This window comes from Anser brachyrhynchus (genome assembly GCF_964034855.1).
Source record: "Anser brachyrhynchus genome assembly, chromosome: 28".
In the NCBI taxonomy this organism is placed as follows: domain Eukaryota; kingdom Metazoa; phylum Chordata; class Aves; order Anseriformes; family Anatidae; genus Anser; species Anser brachyrhynchus.
Genome location: NC_137721.1, coordinates 1,547,793 through 1,571,595, shown reverse-complemented (window position 1 = coordinate 1,571,595; position 23,803 = coordinate 1,547,793). Strand labels below are relative to the sequence as shown.

Below are 23,803 nucleotides of genomic sequence, written 5' to 3'. Positions count from 1 at the left end.
CACGGAGCCTGCAGAAGCCGTGGCCGGCCGTGCCGAGGAGAGGAGCAGGGCTTTGAATGGCCGAGGCTCCCCCACGTCGCCCCCGCGAGCGCGGAACAATGCGAGCCGAGCCACAAAAAGCCGAGAGCCTCCCACCTCCTACCCAGGGCCCTGCTGGTTCCTTTTCAGCTCGGCGGTTTCTCCGTGAGAAAATGCCCTGGGAAAGCGAGTCTTCGGGGCGGGGGGGCTTTTGTTCGTGATGCCCTAGACCCGAGCCGCAGCTTTTCCTTCCTAAGACGTCAGAGGAAGGCCCCTGGGAGCTGCTTCTCCCCCAGCCGGCGTTATGTGGCCACCAGGAGGCAAATGAATAACCCCACAAAACGATCTCGTGCATCCATCGGCGCGGCAGAAAGCCCCGAAAGAGACGGGGGCGAAGCCCAGGGGCTAAGAACCGAGGTGGGGCCGTTGTCACTCCAGTGCTGACCTCCAAAGAGACCCAGGGAGGACGGGCAGCCCGGGGACGGGTGCTTTGGGACCGACGGGGTGCGTGGCTCCAGCAGGTGGTATAAGGATGTAGGAACGCCGGCGTGAGGTCCCCGGCTCGTAGTGTGCAGCCCAGGGCAGGAGCCTGCGGGTTCCCAAGGTGAGCACCCAAACGCCAGCGCCTCTCCCCGATGTGCACCCCTGGTTTGGAAAGCCCCCAGGGTTTTGTGTCGGGCTCGGGCCAAACCTGCGCTCGCCAGGAAGCCAAAACCGGGGAGACGGCGAAGGGAAAGGCTCAGGAGCTGGACTGACCTGGGAGAGGCCAGTGGAGTCCCAGCCACCGCGGTACCAGGAGCAACATCGGGAGCATCGATGGGAACATCGGAGCCCGCTGGCTAAATAACAGCCAGGCCTGGACACCTCGCCGGGCTCGGCTCCTGTCCCCTGCCTCCAGCAGCCCCACCTTCAAGGCCTGCAGCGCTACGGGGCGTGAATCCTACAGGGAGAGCAGCAAAACGTGTCAGCTTCCAAGAGGCGCGGATGCAGGCGATGGGCTGGAAGCCCCGCCAGCACCCGGCCCTTCGCAAACAATGCCCGACAGCCCCGAGCGAGGAAGGAAGCGGTCCCTAACGGCGTGCGTGGGAACCCTGCCCCGTGCCCTGACCCCGCTGGTGTCACACCGGAGCCCCGGCGCGGCTCCGCGGCGCACGGAGCATCAATCCTTCAGCACTGCGGGGAGGTTTTCGGGTGGACAGGCGCCCAAGCTTGGAATGACCTTGCTTCAGGGAATGAAGCCAGAGAAATGAGGCCGAGTTCAAGCACTTTCCGTCCACGGCGGCTCTGCAGAGCTCTCAGGGAACGGGAGGTTCAGTCCTGTCTATTTACGGGAAGGCAGGAGATAAGGGAGAGCCCTGCTCCTTGGCAGCAGACGCTCGCAGGAGCCAGGCATCCAGGCTGCTGACGTCTGTTCTGCCTCTTAACCTGTGCTGCTCTCGCAGTTCCCGAACCTAAAATAAAAGGAAATTTGGAAAAAGAAACAAAAAAAAAAATCCTCCTTGCCTCTCCTGGCTGCACCCCAGGAGCCCCTTCTGGTCCAGCTCCGCACCCCCGAGAGCAGCACCTCTGCTCCCAGCTCTGCTCCAGAATTGCAACGCTCTGTTCTTTTCAAATCCAGCTTGTTTTGTTACCGCTAGAGTAACTTCTATGAGGAAATCATGACACTTTTTCAGCTCACAACACGGGAACAAGAAAAGGGGCAGAGAGTTGCGCTGGTTTAAGGTAACCAGAAGTGAACAGAGAACACTAAGGACGGCGTTCTGCCCCTGTGGCACTAGGAGGAACGTTGGGAACCATCCACCAGGCGAGAGGTTCGGTCAAACGGATCGTTTAATAGGGCTCAAAATATACAGACAACCGAGCAGAGCAAAGGTCCTGCAGTGCCCATCACCTTCCAGAGATGCACGTGGGAATCGGGGCCGTCGGACGCGCACTGGGGGGGCTCACCCAGCACCGACAGAGCGAGGCAGCGCACGGCCACCGGCCAGCGCCGTGCAGGGCCTCCGGGCTGCTGCAGGGACTTCTCCTGCGGGCCACAACTTGGAGAGCTCCCGAGAGCTGCGGTAGTGAGAGGGCAGCGAGGGGGCTGCAGCTTGGGGCACGCCCCGGTGCGTCACCTCGGATGCCAGCGGCAGCGTTCGGGTGCTTTTAGTGCACGCGGAGGGTCCTGGCAGGCAGCAGCACGGTGCGGGAACATCCAGCGCTGCTCCGGAGCCGGAGGGTTCGGTCGGTTTGTGGAAGCTACGGAGGGGCGAGACGGGAATTCCTCCAAGATTCATCGTCTGCTGCTTGGCCTCGGCGGCACTTGAGAGCTCTCGGTGCTTCGGCCACGGAACCCTGCAGCCGTAACCTCCTCGAGGAAGCTGCCGAGAGAAGTTCAGGTTAGCGGAGGCAACGTTTCGCTCACGGAGACCACGGAGAGCGAAGCACAAAGGTACGGGACGGCAGCGCCCTGCCCTGGGCACCCAAAGGTGGGGCACCCACCACGGGTCACCCTGAAATGCTCGCGGAGGTCTCTCCCCAAGGCCAGGGCTGGCGAGGCTCCCAGGAGGGTTCCCAGGAGGGCTCCCAGGAGGGCTCCCAGGACGGATCCGCGTGGGTTCAGCCCGGCCCCACTCGCCTCCGGTAACAAAGCCAGGAAGGCCGGCGGCCGGGCTCGGCTTTCTGCTGGCTCTCTGCCTTCCTGCGGGGTGATAAGGCAGGAAGGGGCAGGGTGGAAGCCTCCTGCTGAGGCATCCTCGGCATTTTACAGCCAGGGCTCTCCGGAAAGCAGCCCCCTGCCTCCAATTTCTGCCCTACGCACCGCAGGGTTTTAAGGACCGACATCTGAATCTAACTAACGAGCCACGTGGAAACCTCTGGGCACCAGCCATTCGTCGGGGCAGGTCTCAAGGAAGTTTCAGCTCAGTGAAACGCTTAAACGCACACTCAGCTTCGTGCCAGGCTCCCCGTGATTTCCCAAGGGACCCCCTCAACCATGCCCCTGAGCAACGGTCCCGTCGGAAAGCCAAACCCAACACGTTTGGGCTTCTCAGCAACCCCTCGGCCCGCGGAGATCAGCTGCTGGGGGCAGCTGCAGAGGGGAAAAAAAGGCCGGGGCAGGCAGGGAGCGGGCGGCAGCTGGCGAAGACGTCTGCGGGTCCGGGCGGTGGGCTCTGCATCCTGCCCCGCTTCGATACCGAGATACCGAAATGGGAATTTGCGAGCCCGCTCAGTCCTTGCCCGAATCCGTTTCTACTTAAGCCCCAGCAGAATTCCCTGTCCTGCCTTCGGGAGCGGAGCTGAGCTCACGAACACCTGGGAGCCTGCGAAGTCCCACTCGGCAGCGCGCCTCCGAGCCCTGGGCACGGCTGGGGACGGGCTCACAGATCCCAGAATCGTCTAGGTTGGAAGAGACCTCCAAGATCGCTAAGCCTCAGAAACAAGTTGGCTAAAGAGGTCTGGAATTGGGTTAGGGTCTGAGGCTAACTGTCCTTTCAGGGGGAAAGCCCCTCGCCGAAGCACAGCACCGCAGCTCCCACGGAGGCTCTGCCGAGGACGCGTTACCAGGACGGTGGTTACTCCGGCGATGCTACCAGTCTCTAGGCTGACTCATGCCTTCGATATGCTGAGCAAGTTATCTGAACGTTAATGCTTTTTTATAACAAAAAGAAAGAAGAATCAGGCCATACCACAAACCCTACAGAAAACGTGACTCCCCCAAACCAGGTCCAGCGGCCAAGGTCTGCGGAGCGCAGCCGATGCCAGAAGCGAGCCCCCACGGAGTGGATGTGGAGCGCACAGCACCGTGCTCCATCGCTTCCCAGGACCCCTGGGGATCCCAGCAGGGCGGTCACGGCCACTCCGGGCCGGGCGAGAATGCAAAACCCCGGAGGGAATCAGAGCCGTGCCCTGCTGCGCCCCCACACCTCGCTCCCTCCGTGGGCACAGGGACCCCGTCCCGGGGCAGCCGCAGGCGCAGCCCAGCGGCGTTTGGCACCCGAGCTCCGGGTAAGTGGGTAAGTGGGTCAGGGTGAATATCCCCTCGGATTAATCCCTGCAGGTTTGTGCTCAACCTGCGCTCCGGATGAGGCGGCGCCACGCGCCAGATGTCCCTCCGTCACCACACTCCTCGTTTTCGGAGCTCTTCGCATCCTGCGCTTTGCTGCGAGCGCTCAAAGCCCCCCCGAAATGCAACGTGGGGTCTTGAAATCCTCTTGGAAAGCTACTGAGAACCCGTGGGTTTCACTCCAGCACGGTTCTGCCCGAATTTAGCCGGTTCCTGCAGGTAATAAGAGGCTGCTATGGTCAGGCACCATCCCGAGAACGAACTCTTACACTCACCATAAATAAAACTCAAAAACATGTTGGCTTTTTTTAAACGTGATCAACAACCCCCCAGTCTTCCAGCCCTTCCGTTACAGCTCCTTACATTACTGGGATAAAACCAGAGAGCTCTACACTCAGGTTGTCATTTATCAAGCGGTCCTACCCAAAACCAAAGCTCTCCGGCACGGGGCACAGCTCTGCAGCGAGCCTTCCCTCGGCTCCTCACGCAGGAAAACCCGGCCAGGAAGGTTCCCTTACCTTTCTGAGAAGCCCTAACAGAAGTATTTTCAGGAGGGCTGCCAAAGTTTCACGAGTAACAGAGGCAGCCAGTCTGGCCTGATCAGAAAAACCCTGAAAATTCCTTGACAACAACAGATTTTTTCCACCCCGTTGGCGTTTCTCAAAGGATCTCCGAGCGCTTCCAAACGCGTCTCGGTGGATCCTCTGGTAATTGCAGCGAGAGGGCTGCCCAGTAGTGGGAACGGAGGTAAAAAAATGAAAAATTAAGTGAACTGAGAGGGGACAGACTGAACTGCAGCAAACCTGAGTGTGCGCAGTGCCAGACAAGACTCAGAGTTTTTCTCGTCTTTGCATTTCTGCATTGCTCTGAATTTCACTTGATTTTTCAGCACTCCGGCTGCTTTAATGCATTTTTTGCTCCCAGCTCCTGGTTGCAGCCCCCTGGACAGGACGAGAAGACCCAGGGCACGCTCCGAGCCTCGTCACTGACCGGGCTGCCCTGGGTGATGCCAGGAAAGAGCCCGTGGAGCGGGAGCGCTATGCGGATTTCCCTGCTGGAGGCAGAGGGGGGAAGACAAGAAACACAAATTCTCTCATCCCCTTTAAAACCACGGGGATTTTTTCCAACAGAGGAATAAACTCCACCAACAGAGCCCGTTCGCTTCCGTAGCCTGATTTCTTTCCAAGGAATCCCTTTGCCAACGTGCCTCTTTTCAAAGCGTGAGCGCTGTTAAAAGATTCCTGCCCGTATTTTGTGCTCCTACGGACACGGATCCGGGATGACCAACAGCGACAGATCCTCCTTGACATGCTGCAGAGTGGAAGGGAACTTTAAATGGGTACTTTGAGACCTTCTCTGCGAGCACAGAGGGTTGTGTAAGAGCTTTTTCGTCCCGTTTTTAAGCCTCTGGGTGCAGCGCAGCCACCGGACGAGGCAGGGTCTCTCACACTAGTAAGCCTCTCGCAACCCCACAGCTCCAACAACGCAACCAGCTCCCGAGGCTCGCCCGTCTCCCGCTTCGTCCGAAAGCAGGCTGGCTAGCCCTCGAGCCACCCCCCACCCCACAGACGCAGATGTTGGTCACAGTTTGAGTTGGACTGGTCAGAACAATGAAAGCAGGGGCTTAGTGTGCTTACACGGGCTGCTCGGCGCATTAATATAGAAATCTCCTTGTTTATTGTGACATATCAGCCCTAATCCCGCAGCAATAAGCAACGGCTCATTAAAGGGAGGCCAGAGGATTACCGCAGGGGTTAGGACGCGATAAAATCTAGGTTTCCTCGCATCAGACACCTCGGTGCGTTGCTGAAACACCCGCGAGCCTCACGCACTTTGCTCGAGTCGCTGTCGGCGTTTGGCGACGGGGAACTTCATTTCTCAGCTCGCCCTGCGTACAGGAGGCCAGTCGTCCCTCGAAAAGCGCTTGAGGTTACTGCCAGCAAAGTGCTAGCTGTTCATTACCCCCACCGTGGCCTTTCATCGTTAAGGAAATGTGATTCAAGCCACCAGGGTAAAGCAACTCACCTGGGGCAGGGCTGTTGTCAGAACGGGACCCCCGGCGGTCCTCATCCCGCAGCTCCCGGGCAGGACCTTGTAGTAATCAGCCCTTACCGACCAACAGCCCGTTTTTTCCCCCTTTTATTTTTTTTTCTTCCACTTCATTCTTTGAAATGCAAATTCTGATACAGTACCCTCGTTTTTCTGTAAATAATTCAGCGACTGCGCCAAAACGCCGTCACGGGAGAAGCCCTTGCTAGCTAACGTTACCCCTTACAGCACCAACCGATGAAGGGCAGCCCAGCAGGCAGCTGCAAATCTGGAATTTCATCCAGCCAGGACCCGCTCAGAGACCTGCTGCTGCGAACAGGGCAGGAGGAGAGCCGCCCAACGTCACCTCCGAGGTCAGCAGCAGAGCTGCGATGGGAACCTAGAGCCGATCCCCTCCTTCCTCACCCGCCTGCTCGCCACCCTCCTGCCTCCTCCTCCTCCTAGACAGAACGCTGCCGGGAGATTTTCCCCGTCCCAGCGACAGCTTTTGCTGACTCCGCTGTACCGATACACTTTCGGGGCAGGTCTCAACCTCCAATCTGGCGTGAAAAGCAATGCCATCCCAGGCAGCTTCGTAGCGCTTACTCTGTCGGTTCTGTTTGTCGTTGCGCTCAGCGTGGCGCGATGACAGCGCCATCCAGGTCCTCAGCACAGATGCTGGTAGAAGTCGGATGCGGGCCCGTTGGTAGATGTCAAAATCAGCCTCGAAATGCATCAGTAGACAGCAAGGTTACAGCGGATGGGAGGCTGAATACCAACCAGGTTTTATTTTGCATCCTTGCAAGGTTTAAGCTTACTTAATTCCTTTCTTTTCCTAAGTCAGAGAGCAGCTAGTACGTCTGCTGGTCTCTTTTTCTGACTATTTCTAGGCCTGGCTAAAACAGGATTTAGTTCAGAGGCTACTTTGTAAAGCAGAAGGTTGAGGAAGCTGGGTAATTTGGGCAGGAATCGGTTGATATGTGGGCTAATACAGACTTGCCTTCGTAACCCAGTTCATGGAAGCAATTTGCTTCTGGGCCAGCACCAGTTCAGGAGCTTTCCAATCATCTGCTGTTAAACCAAAGAATGGCCAAATTTTGGAGCAGGCGCTGGGAATTTGCAGGGTTTGGGCATTTTTTTCTTAGCAAATGATGATCAGTCACTGAAACGCCTTGCGGAAGAATTGTTGCTGCATCTGTGCGGGCAGCTTTGGGGCCTGCAGATCCCTTACAGGCATGAAAGGGAAGGGCAAAAGTGCAGAGGGTGTTATAAATACGACCCGGGACTCTAATACAGCAACAGCACACACACATGGCCTCAACCCAAGCCGTTTTTTAGCCTACGCGCTGCGCTTGGGTCCACCTGTCAGTAACTGAGATCAAAGAGGTGCCTGACAAATGTCTGCCTGCCACCCAGAGCCGTGGTGGTGGCGGCGTGCGCCTCCGGGACACTGCGGAGGCACCCGAAGCTGTCAGCTCGGGGACTTCACCCTGAATGCCGAGAAGAGTAACTTGTCCCTCCTGTTTAGGACTCTTTTTGTCTGCGTTTCCACTCGGGGGCGGCGAAGCTGTCCTTCCCTCCCAGCCCGGAGCTCCCTTCGGGCTCAGAGCAGCTGCTGGACAATTCGAGGGGCTCGCCCCGGGCTCGGATTCCACCACGCTTCCTGCTGCAACACATGGGAGAGCCGTGGGTCACCTGTCACATTCCCGACGTTCCCCTCCTGCTGGTAGCGGCCCCGCAACGTCATCACGAGAGGGACGGAGTGGTGCAGTAGGAGGGAGCAGGGCACGTACTAAAAGAACGCGCGGCTCTTTACTTGGCTAGCAACAAGCTGTGCTGAAAAAAACCCCAAGCGGGCTCAATTTTCACCCGTGGTCTGATATGCAGATGAATAATTTGGGTTTGGGAAACGTTATTTGTGTTTATAAAGAAGTTACTTCATAGTGAATGAACCAGGCTTTCTGTAACGCCAGGAATTTGGGCCAGTCTCAGCAAACAGTCGCAGGTCTCTGTAGGAGCTGGCTGACTCCGTAAATCCCGACTGAGACCCTTGGGAGCGGCTCGCTCGGTGAAATAGCATCGATGCTGCCTGACACGAGCCCTCCCGGCTCCGCCAGTCAGCTGCCCGAACGTTTCAGGGACGGTGACCCAGGAAATCAGCGAAGCTCAGCGCGGGCAGCGCTCCCCAGCGCCGCTCGGCTCCTGCAGGGATTAAGCCCTCACAACGTCTGGCCTCCCAAGAAGGCAACCTGGAGCGTAAAGCGAACCAAGAAGGAAAGCTCCTTTCTCTGGGGAGAAATGCAAAAGGCGCAGCCAATACTCTGCAGGCTCGTGGGCGGCAGAGAGGCAGTGTAATCACGGAGCCCAGTTCTAATCATAGGCGCATCGGCTTCGCTGCTATCGCACGCAGTCGCTCCAGGTTTCAACAGAGGCAACGAGACCACAGGCAGTGCTGAATCCCCGTGTGCTGCACTGGTTTCTCATTCATAGCGGAGTGCCTGGTGAGTTCTAAGCAGGAAAAACTACACACGTCTACTTCCCTGCCCTCAGATCCAGTAAAGCATGTGTTAAACCTTCAGCTTGGTAACACGGCCCTCAGCCATAACGAGCAGAGCGGAGCTCGCACCATTTACACCCATTTCTGTGTGATAAAGATCCCTCGGGCCTCACAAATCCACGCCCACGTCAGCGGCTCTGGGTACCCAGCGCGGAGCGAGGCCGTTACCTTTTGGTGTTGTGGATCGTGGTGCCCCCCAGGACGATGCGCACCCCCGGGTTGGTGCGGTTCAGGTTGTAGACGGTCAGCGCCTCTTCGTAGGTCGCCCCTCCGATGACGAAGACGATGATGTCCTGGGGCCTGCGATAAAGGCACAAGCGGTCAGGAGAAATCCTGCGCCAGCCACGGGCACCGAGGCAACCATCCTGCAGACCGCTCTCCCCAGGCCATAGCTCGTCTCTGCGATGCGCCGGGCTCAGGACCGACACCACCGCGTGGCCCGTTAAAATCACTGGCCAAACATCGCCTCTCCTAAACGTTTACACAACGTGCTCACGGCCCTTAAAAGGATTTTAAGGACAACTGTGCAAAACATTTAACGTGTGATCGAGACCCCGCTGCGGCTGGTAGATCCGATCGGTTCTGGAGCCGAACGAGGACAGCCGCGGTGCGCACACCTCTCGGGCTGGCTTTGAAGGGCACGGATCGGACACAGTTTCGCTGGCTGATTACAGAACTGTCAGGATTTATCCCCATGTTTACCTCTGAGGTTAGGATTTTACAGAGAAGTAGCATGAGGGAAAACGGGGGGAGAAGGGAAGCGTCATCCCCGAGTGAAGCACAGAACGAGACACGTGCCCTGCACGTTCTGCTCTCACACGAAGGCTGCTCCTTCCCTGCGCCGCCCTCCCTAACCGCTCCGGTTTTCTGCTCTCCGCAACCTCGGAGGGGATCATTTCTGCCGAATCTATGGTGAAAAGGCCTGGGTGGCATCCTGGCAGTGAGCTACCGTCCACCGCTCGAGCCGGAGCGCCTCGCTGTGGAGGAGAGTCAAGCCTCGACACAATTAACTGCCTGCTGCAGGCTCCGAAGCGATCCCTGCTCTCCAAGCAGGTGCTTTTATTAGAGGAGAGCCGCTTGCTGCAGCGACCAAGGCATCAGGCATCCCTCTGCCCTGGGCAAGCTCTGGATCGGTGACAAAGTAAAAGGAGCACAAGGCAGGGATGACCCCGGAGCACACCCGGGCTCCGTGGCTTCGGTTGCTCCCTGCTGAGGAGCCAGCGCGCAGAGCTCCCGGCACCCGTTAGGCGCAGGGGAGCAGCTTGGAGAAGGAACGTCGGGGATTTGGGTCTCAGCAAGCAGGGCTACAAAGAGCAGAGCTGCCGTCGGCGTCCCCTGCGCAGGGAGAGGCTGCGAAAGCTCCTGCAGCCTGCAGACAAGCGGGGTTATATTTAGCAGCCCCTGCGCAGGTTCGAGCAGCTCGCGAAGGCAGACGGAGGGTTTCGCACCGCAGCGCCAGCGCCCGTCACCGAGCCGTCCCCAGGGGACGGAGCAGGGCCGTGCCTCCTCCTTAGAGCTTTGGGAAACCAGATGCAAACGTGCCCGAGTCTTTTGGGAATGGGACTCCAAGGGAAGGGGAGGCACGGCGAGGAAGCGATCCGACAAGCCGCCGTCGGTTGTCAGAAGTAGTAGACCGAAAATCCTCACGAGCCCCATTTTGTCAGCTCGTGCAGTCCCCAGCGCCGTCACTTACATATTTCGGGTCAGAGCTGTTAGAAGCCCGAGGAATTTAGGGGCAGAAGTGGCACGGCTGGGCCCCGAACACAAGGCAAAACCACCCCGAACACAAGGCAACGTGTAGGATTTAGCAGGAGCGCTACTTCTCCTCGTCCTCAGGGCAGCGAGGACTGTCTGTGAGCTCAGACACGCCAAAAAAGGCACCAAAAAAGGAGCTTTTGTGGTCGCTGCCCGAGGAGCCGCCTCAGCCGCCCCCCTGGGCGCGTGTCAGCTGCAGGCACTTCGGGAGGGTCGGCCGGTTCCAAATTCTTCCCCTCCTCGAGAGGGCGAAGAGGAACTTTCCCTTCAAAGAGACTCGGGGAGGGGAAAGACCCTGCCCTGGCTTGAGGGCGCGGAAAGCCCTGAACCGGACGGCAGCGGCGAGTCCTCGCGTCCCACGTCTGAACTTCGACGGGTTTTCGGAGCAGGGCTTGCAAGACGCAGGTGGCTGACGGCGGGACCTTAACGGCAGGACCTCCAGGGCTCCCCGGGTAGCAGCGTGCCCCAGAGGCTGCTGCGGATCCTTGTTTGGTTTTATAGACGCACCAGTGACAGAGCTGTCCCGCGGTCTGATTGCGGGCTGCTTGGGTACGAGCTGGGCTCCGGCCATCTTAGGTAAGCAGGATCGGGGCCAGCTGCTCCGGTCCCAAATGCCCTATTAAGAGCAATTCCCAGGCCGAGGCGTAAACAGAGCAAAAGCTCCACCCAAAGGGGAGGCCTGGGCAGAGCCCGGCAGCGCCCGGAAGGTCTCACAAAGCTCACGGGGCGTTTGGAGGCATCTCCTCCGGCTCCCACCGCTCGCTGCGAGGGAAAGAAGCTTTAGGTATTTTTCTAGCCAGCAATCTCCAGCAGCAAGGTGGGGGGGACTGCAGGCTTGCGGCACACCGGGAAGGATGATATTTAACGCAGCGGGAAGGAAAGGAGAAGCAGAAGAAAGCAGAATTGCTTCTTGCTCTCTCCTAGGAGCTCAGCGCTTTGCAGATTCCCTTTCCTTCGCTGCTGCCAATTTCCACGGATGAATCTGGACCACGAGCTTCTCCTCCCTCGCAGGAGCGTCATGTGTAATACAGAAAGAAATAGTTAAAAAGACTCCTTTCGCATTCTTTGCTGCTCAAGCCACTGCCTCCCTTTGATCAAAAAACACAAAGCTTTTCGCCCTGACCTTCTGCTGAACCCCTGCCAGTCGCTGTAACGCCGTCCTCCGCCAGCAGAAAGCCAGGAGGAGGACAGCCCAGCTCGCCTTGGGCTCTGATTCCGTGTACAGAGTTTTGGGAAATTATTAAATGCAAATTCCTTGCTCAGCTCGTTTGGCACAAAGGCAAAGCCGTAAACTGGCCCCCTTCTCTCCCAACCCTTACAGCTCAAACCCTTTTTAAGATGAGCCCCCGTTTTTAGGATGTTACAGTTTGGCAGCTCCTTCTCTTTTGGATTATTATTTTACCAAAGCTACAGGACTCACGCTGGTTAGCTACGGGACAAGGCTGCAGCTGCTGCGGGAAGGGAGCGAGGTGGAAACTTCATTTCCCTTCTTCCGACTTCTGCTTTGCTTTAGTTCTAGGTAGGAAGCAAGCCCTTCCCATGCCCCCCAGAAGAATTATTTGGGTGCTCTTTGTGGCGGGATTCTCAGGGGTAGGTTCCTGTGCCTTCTTCCAAAAACATTTAAAGGGGAAATCCGAGTGAGACACAACTCAGCAGTGTAACAGCACTGAAAGCGAGAAGATAAAGGTCAGAAGGCCACTTCCAGCTAGCTCAGGACCAGCCCAGGTCAGGGATGCCTGGATGCAGCTTCTGCTGTTCTGCCCGCTTCATTTCAGACCCCAGATCCTTTCTGTTGGGCTGACATCCATCTCAGTCAAGAGCTGGTTTCAAGGAGAGACGACAGCATTCCTGCTGCCCGGGAGGGCCCTCGATATCTCACATTTATTGAAACCGCCCAGCCGCCCCGTCCAAAATCCACCATTTTAGTTTTAAAGGGAAAATGTGGAGCGAGGCAGATACCTTCCGGCCTCCCAAGGACATACCCAAACAATTTGTCTCTTTTATGATGATAATTCGGTTTTTTAATTCATAAATGAGCTGATTTATATCCCCTGCTGTCAGCCCGGCATGGGATTTGGACGCTCCCCTGTTACAAAACACATTTTCCCTTTCATCGGATGGACGCAAACATCCCAAGGCAGGGGTAGGGAGGAAGAGCAGCGTTTGTGTGCCACGGAAGCTGCACAGAATTCACAGAAAGGAAAGCGAAGAACCAAACAAACCAGCGGTTTGTCCGGAAAGCTGCTAGAGAACTTGGGGTCTTCCCTCTGCCCACTCAGTGCCCTCATCTGAGGCCCGTATTTATCTGTAATGACTTCACCGACAACAGATTAGCTGAGCTCCAGCAAAGTCAGCTAGAAGCAGACAGCCAGGGCCCTTTTCAATTACAGTTATTAGCCACATTCAGCAAGATCCCGTTCCGCTCAGAAATAGTAACTGGCTCAGAAGGGAGAGCTAGCAGTTGGACTATTTTTGGGACTCTGCAAATAAACGCCAGATGGTATGGAGTGAAGTTAGGGGGCATGCTGAAATCCATCATGTGAACATCCCGGCAGCTTGGTGCAGTGGCATTCTCCTTTACCTAAGCTCTTACAACAGGAACGTCAGGTCTTGATGTCTTGGCCAGCGCTGAACACGAAGAAAGGAAGCCCTTATTTCTGTCTTAACAGCCCTCCCCAGCACCTACCTGAGAGCACAGCCACCACCTACGTGATCAGGACATTTCTTTGACGAGCCCAAGGTGGTTTTTTCACCCAGGGACAAACAACAAAGCAGGTGGCAGCAGCAGGAGGAGCAGGAGTGCTCCAGTTCCCAGCTCTGTCCTACAAGGCCCCACATACCTGTCCCGGAGAGTGTTGGGCCCCAGGTAGGGGTACTGGCTGTCCTTGAGTTTCCCTTTGATGAGCTGGTCTAGCGTTTCTTGCAGGAGAGGCTGGTGCTGGGTATACACATTCTCAACACCCTGCAGTGCAGAAGAAGCTCCTGTTACGAATTAACACAGCGAGGCAGCAGGCTGAGATGATCAGCAAAGCCACGTTCAAAAAGCACCAGCATCTATCTGATGGATACAGCGAGTGTTAACCGTTGAGTCGAGGTTTAGAGGGACTTTTCAGCAACCAACTCCCACCGTCTACGTGAGAATTACGCCCTAACTGCTCCGTGCACTTACTATTAAACTCCGAAAGCCACGACACGTGGTGCTGCAGCTCATGAGAGTCCTGCCCTGTGGCTGTGATTCTGGCTACAGCTGTCATTACTTCACCCGTGGCAGAGCCGTACCTTCAGACCTTTGAGGAACTGTTTGGTGATGGCCACAGCGTCCTTGGGACTGAACAGGTCGCTGCCCCGGACCCGTTTCCCTCCGTACTCCACAACAGCAGACACCAGCTGTACAGAGAGAGGCAAAAACAGAATCTGTTTAACATGGGAAATCAGCTTCCAGGCAGTTACTGTCCACTCAGGACTCAGAAGAGACACCTTCCCCCTCTCCAACAAGAGCCCCTGCGCCGCGACACTGCCTGCACGAGGAGAGGGGCTGTCGTTCCCACAGCCTTTTGCAGGGCGAGCAGATCCTCCACACGAGGTGACATCATTCTGCTTCTCCACCTCCTCTCCAGCTGCTCGCTGCGTTTGCCAGGCGCTGCCACCCTCTCCCTCCCAGCCTGGCTCCTGCCGCGGGCTCGGTGTGTCCCTTGCTGCAGCCACTGCCTCGCCAGCAGGAGCTGGGGGCAGGCGAAAGGAGCGCGCACCGGGCCCTGTGTCCATGCCCCACGCCGGTTCTAGCAGCCTCCTGGCACGCACGCCACCTCTGCTTCACTGAAATCCTTCGTAACATCACTGATTTGGGGGATGGGAGTTAGGGAATTAGCTGTGAAGCAGCACCTGCTGACCTCTGGGCCCTCTTTGTGGTGGCAAGCCACCAAAAAGAGCCTTGTGCTACGCCGAGGCACCACCAGCAGGCACCTTACCCCCGAGGAACACATCCCACGTCTCCCTCCTGCCCCAGCAGAAGGGGAAATGCGGCAGTTACCTTTCGGTATTTGTCTGGCACCCCTCTGTTCCTGAGGTCCGCCAGCAGCCCCGGCAGGCTGTTGCTGCTGTGGCGCTCGTAGTGCAGGGCGTAGAGCATCACCAGCCGCGCGGCGTCGAGCTCCGTCACCTTGGGGTTCTGCAGCAGGCGCCGCACGTTCTGCAAGAGAGGGGGAGCGGCGGTAACGGAGAGGCCTTCGGAGCACGTTGAATCGGACTGAGAGCGAGCCCACTGCCTAGCAACAAAACTGCACGGAGGAGGAACGCGAGGGAATTAAACTGGGAGGAAGTAAGGAACGGATCCGAGCTTCTGGTGCGGTCAGAGCGAGCGGAGCACGAGCTGCTTTTGCGGGCTTGGGGATTCGTAACCTGGTCCTGGTGTCCGCTCCCAAAAAATGTGCTGCAGGGAGAACTCAGCTTGGTGTGAGCCTCCCCTGCACGGGGCCATCAGCAGGCGCGCGTAGGAACGTTTCCTCTCCTCTCCTTCCCAACCGGAGTGAAGCAAAGGCTGGCCCGCAGGTCGCTTCAGGAGGCTGTCAAGAGCAAGGAGCGAGCACGACCGCGCGGATTTTGTTTTCTTTTCGGAAGGTGTGGAGGAGCAGCATCAAATTCTCGGGCAACCTTCGGGTGTGGGAAGCGGAGGGACAAGCATGAAGCGCTTGGAAGCAGTGGGGCCTCCTCATTCCAAGAAAAAGGACTTATTTCCTCTCTGCACCCCCTCAGTCGCTGGGTAGAGCCTTGGAGCTAAGGGAACACACCCGAGAGCCAGGCTGGGAGCTGGGGGGAGCAGTGGGAGTGAGAAGCTTCTCAGCTCTGAGCTCGGAGGTGGCTCTGGCAGAAGAGGCACCGACTGCTGGAGGTGCTCGCGGGCATCTGGTAAGGGCTGGGCAGATGCTCGAGTACACCCCAGAGTCTGAAATTCTCCCCGTGCTGAACGTTAAAAGCAAAACATTCAGCCTACTTTAGCTCCGACGCAGGGAATTAGAGGAGCTGCCAGTTGTACAGCTGCAAAGTGGCACTTCCAAGCGAGGGACAGAACCAGCTAGGATTTTTTCCACCCTAAGCAAATGCGACCTTGAAACGCTCCAAAAACCCCAGCGTATCTCTGCAGGGCTCTCCCACCCTCCCAGGACAGATAGGCAGCGCGGAAACATTCGGCCAACAGCCGTGAAACAATGTTGGGAAAGCAGTGGTGTCTCCCCAGCTGATTCAGCTCCGCTTGCCGTTATCTGCCCAGAAATATGGGGTGAAATCCTGGCTTGGAGGAGGACCCCCGAGGCGAAGGGTAAAAGCCTCGTTAAGGTCAGGGCTTCACCTGCACGGGGAAGGACGGAGTCGTCCCACGGAGAGGTTTGCTTGCGAGCTTTTTGGCAGCCCGGCAGCACTGCCCGTGCACGCGGGGAGCTCGTGGAACAGAAAAGCTCTTGTCCAGCTCGGGAGGTGGGATCCCAAACCTCCCCTTAAGGCTCCCGTGCAACGTCGGGATTAATGAGAGCAGGGAAAGAGTAACCAAAACGTACTGTGCTCGGGGGCCCTGGGCCGCCAGAGAAATTAACAATTGCTGAAGTTACATCGGGGGGAGAACAATCCTGCCTTTATTTCGTGCGCTGCCTTGTTCATTGTGTCCGTGGCCTTGCCCCTGCGCTGCCGTTAGGAGACTGCGACAGGGAAGGGGGCAGCTCCAGAGATGCCAATCTGCCTCGTGCAGAAAGATCCCAGATTATTTTTTGCAATTTTGCATTTATTTTCTAGCTACTACGCGGCTTTCAGTCACTCTCAGTTGCCAGAAGCACACCAGAGCTCCTTCGGCGTGGGGCTGTGACCAAACTTTAGCACTGTGAGAAGGGCAGAAACACCCATTTAGGGCAGAACAGGACCCAAACGAGCACCAGGGTGAGCTCCAGCGACCACCCTGCGGCTCGCGGTGGGGCTCAGCTCCCTGCCTGCCCCTCTGCTCACCTCCCAGCACGGCCACGCTAACCACAGCGCTGCTGCTGCAGCTGCCTCAGCACCACGAGGTCGTCTTGTCCCTACGAATCTGACACAACTTTGAAAAAGACAGAAAAGGAGACCAAAAACATCTCCGACGCCAAGCACCCGAGCCTCAGCATCAGCGCTGGGCGCTGTGTTAGTTCCTCAGCAGCAAACCTGCTTGGAACAGCAGGAACAGCAGCTCCCAGCGCAGGCACGGTGTGCTGAAGGATCACAAGCCAAATCTTTGACTTTTAACCTGCACAAGCTTGACCCAGGAGCGGCGATATAGCAAGAGAACCTCTGAAGAGGTTTCCAGCAAACACATTTTATGGCTACAACCTCACTTCAGCACCTGGTCCTCTAAATCCTACCCAATACAAGCCATCAGATCGCATCTCTGTGCTCCCAAATCTACGTAGCTGCAGTGACTTCAAGGGGCCTGTCCGGCTTCACATCAGCTCAGGACCTGGCAGCAGGTGGCGGTGCCTGAAGAACTGATCTTATCGCTCAGCCACCCACCTGGAGCACTCAGTAACAGCCAGAGAAGATGGGTGTTTCAAACCCGTTGGAGATGCTCAGCTTTATTTTCCTGTCCAGGTGTTGTAGCGTTGTGTAAAGGAGCCCGTTACGCAGCGTAACATCTATCCTAGCCACAAAAAAATTAAGGAATCGCTTTTTAATACTGAATCAGTGGCTGAACTCTGCTCTAACACAGCCCCTCTCGACAATGCTGCTATTTTCCCTGACTAGGCAGCAGCCCCAACCCGTCGTTATCGACGTGCTGTCAGATGTGAGGTCAGGTCACGGAATCCAGCAAGCCAGCATGAGGTCAAACCTCCAGTCTATACTCAGCTATAATAGAAGCCTCTTTTAGGCTTTTGCAGTCCTCTTTGCCAATGAAATCTTTTCTCTAGGAGGCTTTTTGCTGTTTTTTATTTAAAAAAAAAAAAAGTAAAACCCAAGACCTCAAAGAGCAGTCTGGTTTAGGCGACTTCATGGTTTCCATTTTTTAACCAGTGCTGCTAAGGGGGCCAAGCTCTGATTTACTGGTGCCTGCGGGCAGCCTGCCAGGAGCCAACTGACTGCATCTAACGCAGGAACGCGGCATGTGAAATGTAAAGACAATCTGCAGAGATGCTTCTCCAGCCAGTTATTAACTATGATTCATCCTCATCTGAACCGAACGGGTAGGAGAGGAGCAATCCCAACCCCCAGTGCCCCAGCCCTGCGGGATATCTGCACGCACCGCTCCCCCTGGTTTTCGGTACCAAACCTCCATCAACTGGGGGGGGGGGGGGGCGACGGGATCAAAGCAGGAAGATTTAAAGGATTCACGGCAAGGTGCTGAGCCCCAGGTACCTGCAGGGCACTGGAGTGGTCGTTCTGGCAGGCCAGCTCCTGCTCCACCTCCGACACCTCCAGCAGGTTGCGCTCGGCCACCAGGCGGGAGAGCTCGCCCACCACCGTCACGTGCTTCGACACCGTGCCGGACATCTTCTTGAACTGCGGGTAGTTCTCCACAAACGCCTGCAGAGGGGAAAGCAAAGCAAGCCATCCTTCAAATAACAGCAAAAACCACCCAGCCCGCCCCTGGGTTGCACACAGGCACTAATTTGCCTCACCGTAAGCGAGCCCAGTGCCGGTATACGGATGCTCACGCCCCCCAAATCCAGAAGCCCCGAAGGTTTCTCCAATTACAAGATGTTTGGCTGCACTTTTGGTTTCCTCTTTAAACACGAGGATACGGAAAGTATCTCCAGAGATGTTGCCAGGATTCTTTAAATCTTCAGCGGTGACTAAATTAACAGCCCGTGCTCGGAGCAGCTGCCAGGTGAGCCAGCTCAGCTCTAAAGCCCGCGCAGCCGTGCTGGGTTAAGCCAAGCACTTAAATGAGGGCTTACAGGTTCAGCTGGGGGGCTGCTGGGTTTCTGCAAGCTCTGAGCAGCAGCTTAGAGAGCAGGCAGAACGAGCAAGCTTGTAGATTGTGCTGCAGAGCGGCCTAGAGAAGCGTCTGGCCTCCAGTGAGACACCGCATTGTTGTTACCTTCATATCCGCTATGGATTCCAGCTTCTGCTGCTCCTTGGGTTTCCTCTTCTGGAAATCCTCCATGAGGTTCTTGATGTTGCTGCCGATCTCGGCGAAGTTCAGGTACATGTTCTGCAGGGAACAAGAAGGGGATGTGAGAGAAAGCTGCTCGGGCAGGAGCCTTGGTGCACCGATGTGCCACTGCGCATCGTCTGCCCGAGACCCAACCGAGCAGGCAGCTCTGAGGCAGGCCCAGGTTTTATTTAAATCCCTGAACCAGCCGTGTTATTTGTCATCAGATGTCTTGCATCACACATCGATTCCACCCCACGTAAGCTATACGTCACCACCCTGACGCCCGAAGCAATTGGGAAGATCCTTCTGCATGGCAAAACCAAGCACGGGACCCGATTCCCAAACTTGGCCCCTCACCAGGACCCCACCCACCAGACGACGGCACCTACGTTGGCGTAGAACTCGTCGTTCTCGGCGGACAGGACCACCTCCCGGAGATCCTTGCTTATGCCCGGCACGCGAGAGAGGTCGATGCGGTTGTTGTTGATCCCCAGCAGCTCGTGAACCATGGCCTGGTACGTCCACTGCCAAGGATGGGGACAGAGAGAGAGGCAAGCGGTGGCTTCAGCAGGACAAACCGCACCAAAGGGCAGAGCTCAGGCTGAATTCCAAGCTGCTCTGCTTCCCTGCAGCAGCACACCGCGGCTCGAAGTGTCCGTTCCCCAAACTTTTGCCATCAGAATAAATTCTGTGGCGCTCAGAGCGGCTTCTCGCTGGCGCAGACACGTGGGAACACCACCCCAAAAAGAAAGGTGCTTGGGACTGATCGTTCTGCTCAGCTAGCTCTATTTTCTCCTCTGCCTGCGAAGGGCCACGTATTTTTGGCTGCAGGGGTTCCACGGTTACAAACTGTTTAATTTCCTACGTGCTTCTGCGCTCCTGAGGCAGCTGGAAGAGTGTGTGTTTCTGCACACCAGCGAATCACTGTATTTACCCGGGGAAGATGAATGCTAATGGAGAGAGAACTGAAAGCTGAGGGGAGTGCTGATGTGCCTGACGCTCCATTTACATCCACCTGAATCCCTCTTCTGGATGCAAAACCTCCCCCGGAGCAGCCAACGCTTCTGGTGAACCCTTCTGAGGCCGTCGCCTGCTCGCCAGGCTGAGCTGGGGCCGAGCAAACGGCGCAGAAATGAACGGAGGGAAAGGGGCTGGGGGAAAGATCTGCAGCAACAACCCAAAATCACAGCAGCTATCAACAGCACGGAGGGGGAAATGCACCGCTGCAAGGTCGCTCAGTGAACGCGTGCTACCGAGCAGCCTTGAGAGCTAAACCCTTGGGGAGGACGCTGCCAGGGCACAGGGCTCACAGGGCAAGGTGTGTTTTGGGGAAGTGGTCATGGTCTGGTCCTCCAGGACACTGGTGCCACCTGCCACCGAAGCCGGCACGCACGATCCGTGCTCAGCAGCTTGAAAAAATCAAGCTAGGAGACAGAAGAGGGATTTCAAAAAGAGCAGGGGCAACACTTGTCTCTTTTTTTACCTTCTGAATATAAACCCCGCCCTGTCAGGCTGCGAACTTCACCTCGCTGCTGCTGCACAGGGCTCTGTGCACCGCCAGGACCCGTGGTCCTCCCTCAGCCCCTCGGCCGACCGCGATGATTCATTCACCTGGTTGAGCAGCGGGGTGATAGCGTCGTCGGAGCGGTCCAGGATGAGGAGCAGCGGAGGAACCTCCGTGCGCCGAAAGTCGAACAGCTCGTATTCCTTAGTGATCACTTGCTGGTGAGAAAAGGAGGAAAAAAAAAAAAGCCATCTGAGCACAGGTTTACCTGGAAGAAGTTCCCTCTTGCTTTGGGCACGGGTGAACAAAAAGTTGTGCTGCTGTCTAAAGCTGCAGAGCCGCTGATAAAGCGCTACCTGCTCCCAAAAGGCGCCAGGTAACCCACCACAAATTGTAAGAAATGAGGGTGCAAATTGTGAGACGTGTGGGAAATGAGGGTCTTCACCTCAGGTTTTTTCAGAGACAAGGGACGTGCCCTGCCCAAAGCCACAACAAGGAAACGGCAACGTCTCCGAGAATCAGCTGAAGAAGGGTATTTCCTTCAAACACATCGACTTCTCAACAAGTTTAAATCAAACCAAGTTGCCAAACTCATTCGGCATCACGGCCAAGCTCTCACCACACCTTCACGCACTCGGCAAGCCTCTTTGCCGGCTCGGAAGAGAGCTGGTAGCGAATCATGGGGCATTTCTTCAGAGACAGCAGCAGAGCAGTCAGCCCCTGAGTCGTCCTGGCCAGCTGGGCTGGATCCCAGTTGCGGCCCTGGAAGGAGAGGTTGCAGCTAACACGCACACGCCACCCCCACGGGCGTCTTTGTAACTGGATGGATATTTTGGCTGAAGGAGGGGGAAACAGCAAAGGCCCCGACCCCGATCCCCCGCTATTCCTCTCCTTGCCAGTCCCTTTGAAGGACCAGCTGCCCCCTCACGGACCGCACCCCGCAGCCAGCCCGCCACTGCGCCCAGTTCGCCGCGGCTCCTGGTCTGTCTAACCACAGAACGAGGCCCTGGAGAGGAGCGGTGCCTTTCTCCGTACCTGGCAGCAGCCCAGGAGGTTGAGAGAAAAAACGTGGGGATTCACAGCAATGTAATCTCCGTAGAATTCCTGCCAAAAAGTGAGAGCAAACGCAGTCAGGTGTCTTGCCAGCCCTTATTCGGCCCACAAAGGTTCGTGTTCTAGCATCAGCGACGCTAAAACCTAAGCACTGCCCAAACTCATCGACACCGATCGTTTCTCCTCCCTGAAAAGCCACTTTCTGGTGTGTTTGTCGATGTCACAGACAACATTTGGCAGCCTGGGGACAGGCAGATGACAGCAGGGGCTCTGACAGTGGAGGGCAGGGAGAAAAAGGGCAGGCCTGGGGTGTTTTTTGTGCAGTGCTCCTGCGCGCTGTTCAAGAGTCCTCAAGCTTGCACCTTTCACCGCCCCAGGGCTTTTGGATCAAGAAATCTACTTAAAAATATTCAAAATTCACCTGGACTTCTGCCACGACTTCCTGCTCATCAGCCTCGGCTAAGGACTTGATGTCACTCTTGCTGATCACGTTGCTGAAATCTGAAAGAGAACAACAGCACGAGCCCGGTCGGGCGCCGCCAGCGGCACGCAGCACAGGAACACAGCCTGACCTGATTTCCCACCGGAGCGGATTGCCACAGAGCTCGTTTGACTTTACCCCTGCAATTATCACGCAGAGGTTTCAGGCTGGGAGGGAGCTCACACAGAAGGGAGCTCACACTCTGAGCCCCACGCCAGCTTTCTGCCGCTGGTGCCAGCACCCCGTGTGTGACTGCTGCACTGAATCCAGATGAGGTGGTGCGGGGAACCCGCAGCAGGACACGGAGGCTCTGGGAAGGCAGGGCTGGCTCCCTTCTCCCCTCCCTGCTCCACCAGGCAGCCCCACAGCCGGCAGATTTCCACGAGTGAGAGACAAACAAGGTGAAACAGCTTGGTACTGGTACAAGCATCTCGCATCGCTGTCAGCCAGGAGCTTTGTCCTGCGGAGCGACGCTGACATCTAGAGGCCGCCTCGGCTCCTTCCCCAGAACCTCAGGAAAGCTGAGGCTTGGACTTCAGCAGCTGCAGCTGTTCTGGTTAACTTCCAAACCCCCCGAATATTGTACAGCATGAGCGAGAAACACCTGCCTGATGCAGCAGGCATTACAAGATGCCTGCTAGAAGTTCAGCCCTAAGCTGGGCTGTGAGGTCTAACGCTGCCTCTAAATGATTTACCTTCAAGACTTGGGTCAGCCTCTCACCCTGTGCACTTGTTTCCCTTCTAATAAGGGCACTTTGCTGCCAGCATTAGCCTTCCCTCCCCCTTTTTTGTGTTTATGAAGCAACACAAAGTTATAAAAACCCCAGAAATTTTCAGAAATAAGCCATAACAGAGCAATACAAGTTTAAGGTGCTGCTTTGCAAAGATCTTTTAGGAGTTGTTTCAGTTCAACTGTTTTATTTCACACGCATATAACCTTTGCTAAAATGATTTGGTGATTTAAATAACAAAAACTAGAACTCAGACGCTTTTGGCATTTTGGAAGTGTCTGACGGTGGTCGTACTATCTTGCATCACGGTTTTCTGCTGAGCATCAGGTCGGGCTCTGGCTGCAAAGCCTGGCTTATTTGTTAAAACAGAATGCACTTACAAATGTAGTAGATGCTGTACTTTGGCCTCCGCAGCTCCTGAATGAGATATTCCACGTTCTCCTGAACAAAAACAGAACCGGGGAGAGATTTAAAACCGCTGCTGCGGTGTCAGAGGGGACGAGACTCGTCCACGCCTCCTGCTCGTCCCATCGGGGTCCCTCATCCCAACCTGTGGAGCAACGTCCCCGTCCCCCTGCGGTACGTGACAACGGTGAGGTTAAGCACAAGCAGGATGCGGGCCCGCGCTGGGTGGAGGGTCAGGAGCAGGGTTGGGTTTTTGGGGAGCTCAAAGCCCACCTCGTTCCTGCCCCCGCCGTGGGCACCACCCCTGCCCCCAGCCCAGGCTGCCCAAAGCCCCCCCCAGCCTGGCCCCCGTGCTGCACCTCGGGCCCAAAGCTGCGCTCGGGGAGCTCTTTACCTTGGTGGGGCGCAGGAAGCAAATGGCTTTCAGGTGCTTCATCGGCTCCCTGTTGAAGGAGTCGATGCGCTCGAAGAGGTACACCTCCTTCTGCAGGATCTCCGACTGCGTGTACACCATGCTCACCACGCCGGTCTGCGGGAGAGGCCGGCCCCACACGTCACCCCGGGCCCCTCACATCACCCCCAGCCCCACACATTGCCCTGGACCCCACACATCTCTCCAGGCCAGCCCCACACGTCCCCCCCCAGGCCCCGCACACCATCCCTGGACCCCACACATCTCCCCAGCCCCACACGTCCCCTCGGGCCCCACACATTGCCCCTGGTCGACCCCATACATCACCGCCAGCCCCACACATCCACCCCCCGGCCCCAAACGTCCCCCCAGGCCCCACGCGTCTCCCCGGGCCCCACATATCCACCACCCCGGCCCCACACACCTTCCCCGGACCCCACACATCGCCCCAAACCCCAGACGCCCCCCCCCCCCGCCCCACACGCCCCCCCCCCCAACCCCACAGATCGCCCCCCCCAGCCCCCCGCTCACCGTCTCGCGGTCCATCAGCAGCACCTTCATGCCGGGCCCGCTGTCCTCGATCATTTTCGCCACGTACTGCTTCACCGCCAGCACCGCGTTCATCTCGGCCCGGCTCCGTCCTGCCCAGCCAGGCTCGGCTCGGCTCGGCTCTGCCAGGCCCGGCCCGGCCCCGCTACGCCGCCTCC

General features: G+C 57.0%; 1 protein-coding gene across 2 annotated transcripts; it reads right to left on the bottom strand.

Annotated features, from left to right (window-relative positions):
* Nucleotides 1–1,830: 1,830 nt before the first annotated feature.
* Nucleotides 1,831–23,802, bottom strand: VPS45 (vacuolar protein sorting 45 homolog). Of its 2 annotated transcripts, none has more exons than XR_013942487.1 (15): nucleotides 23,628–23,802; nucleotides 23,079–23,213; nucleotides 22,660–22,720; nucleotides 21,489–21,568; nucleotides 21,050–21,118; nucleotides 20,639–20,776; nucleotides 20,122–20,232; nucleotides 18,900–19,034; nucleotides 18,454–18,567; nucleotides 17,769–17,936; nucleotides 14,437–14,595; nucleotides 13,576–13,793; nucleotides 13,247–13,464; nucleotides 8,820–8,951; nucleotides 1,831–2,381 (listed from the first exon to the last, which is right to left on the bottom strand). XR_013942487.1 is itself a non-coding variant. In XM_080570072.1 (15 exons), the coding sequence occupies exons 1-15, from the start codon at nucleotides 23,718–23,720 to the stop codon at nucleotides 2,294–2,296; spliced, it is 1,713 nt and encodes a 570-aa protein (XP_080426198.1). In that variant the 5' UTR covers nucleotides 23,721–23,800; the 3' UTR covers nucleotides 1,831–2,293. The 2 variants fall into 2 exon arrangements, 1 of the variants encoding a protein (XP_080426198.1); XM_080570072.1 differs by having other exon boundaries at nucleotides 13,247–13,368; nucleotides 13,686–13,793; nucleotides 23,628–23,800.
* Nucleotide 23,803: the final 1 nt, after the last annotated feature.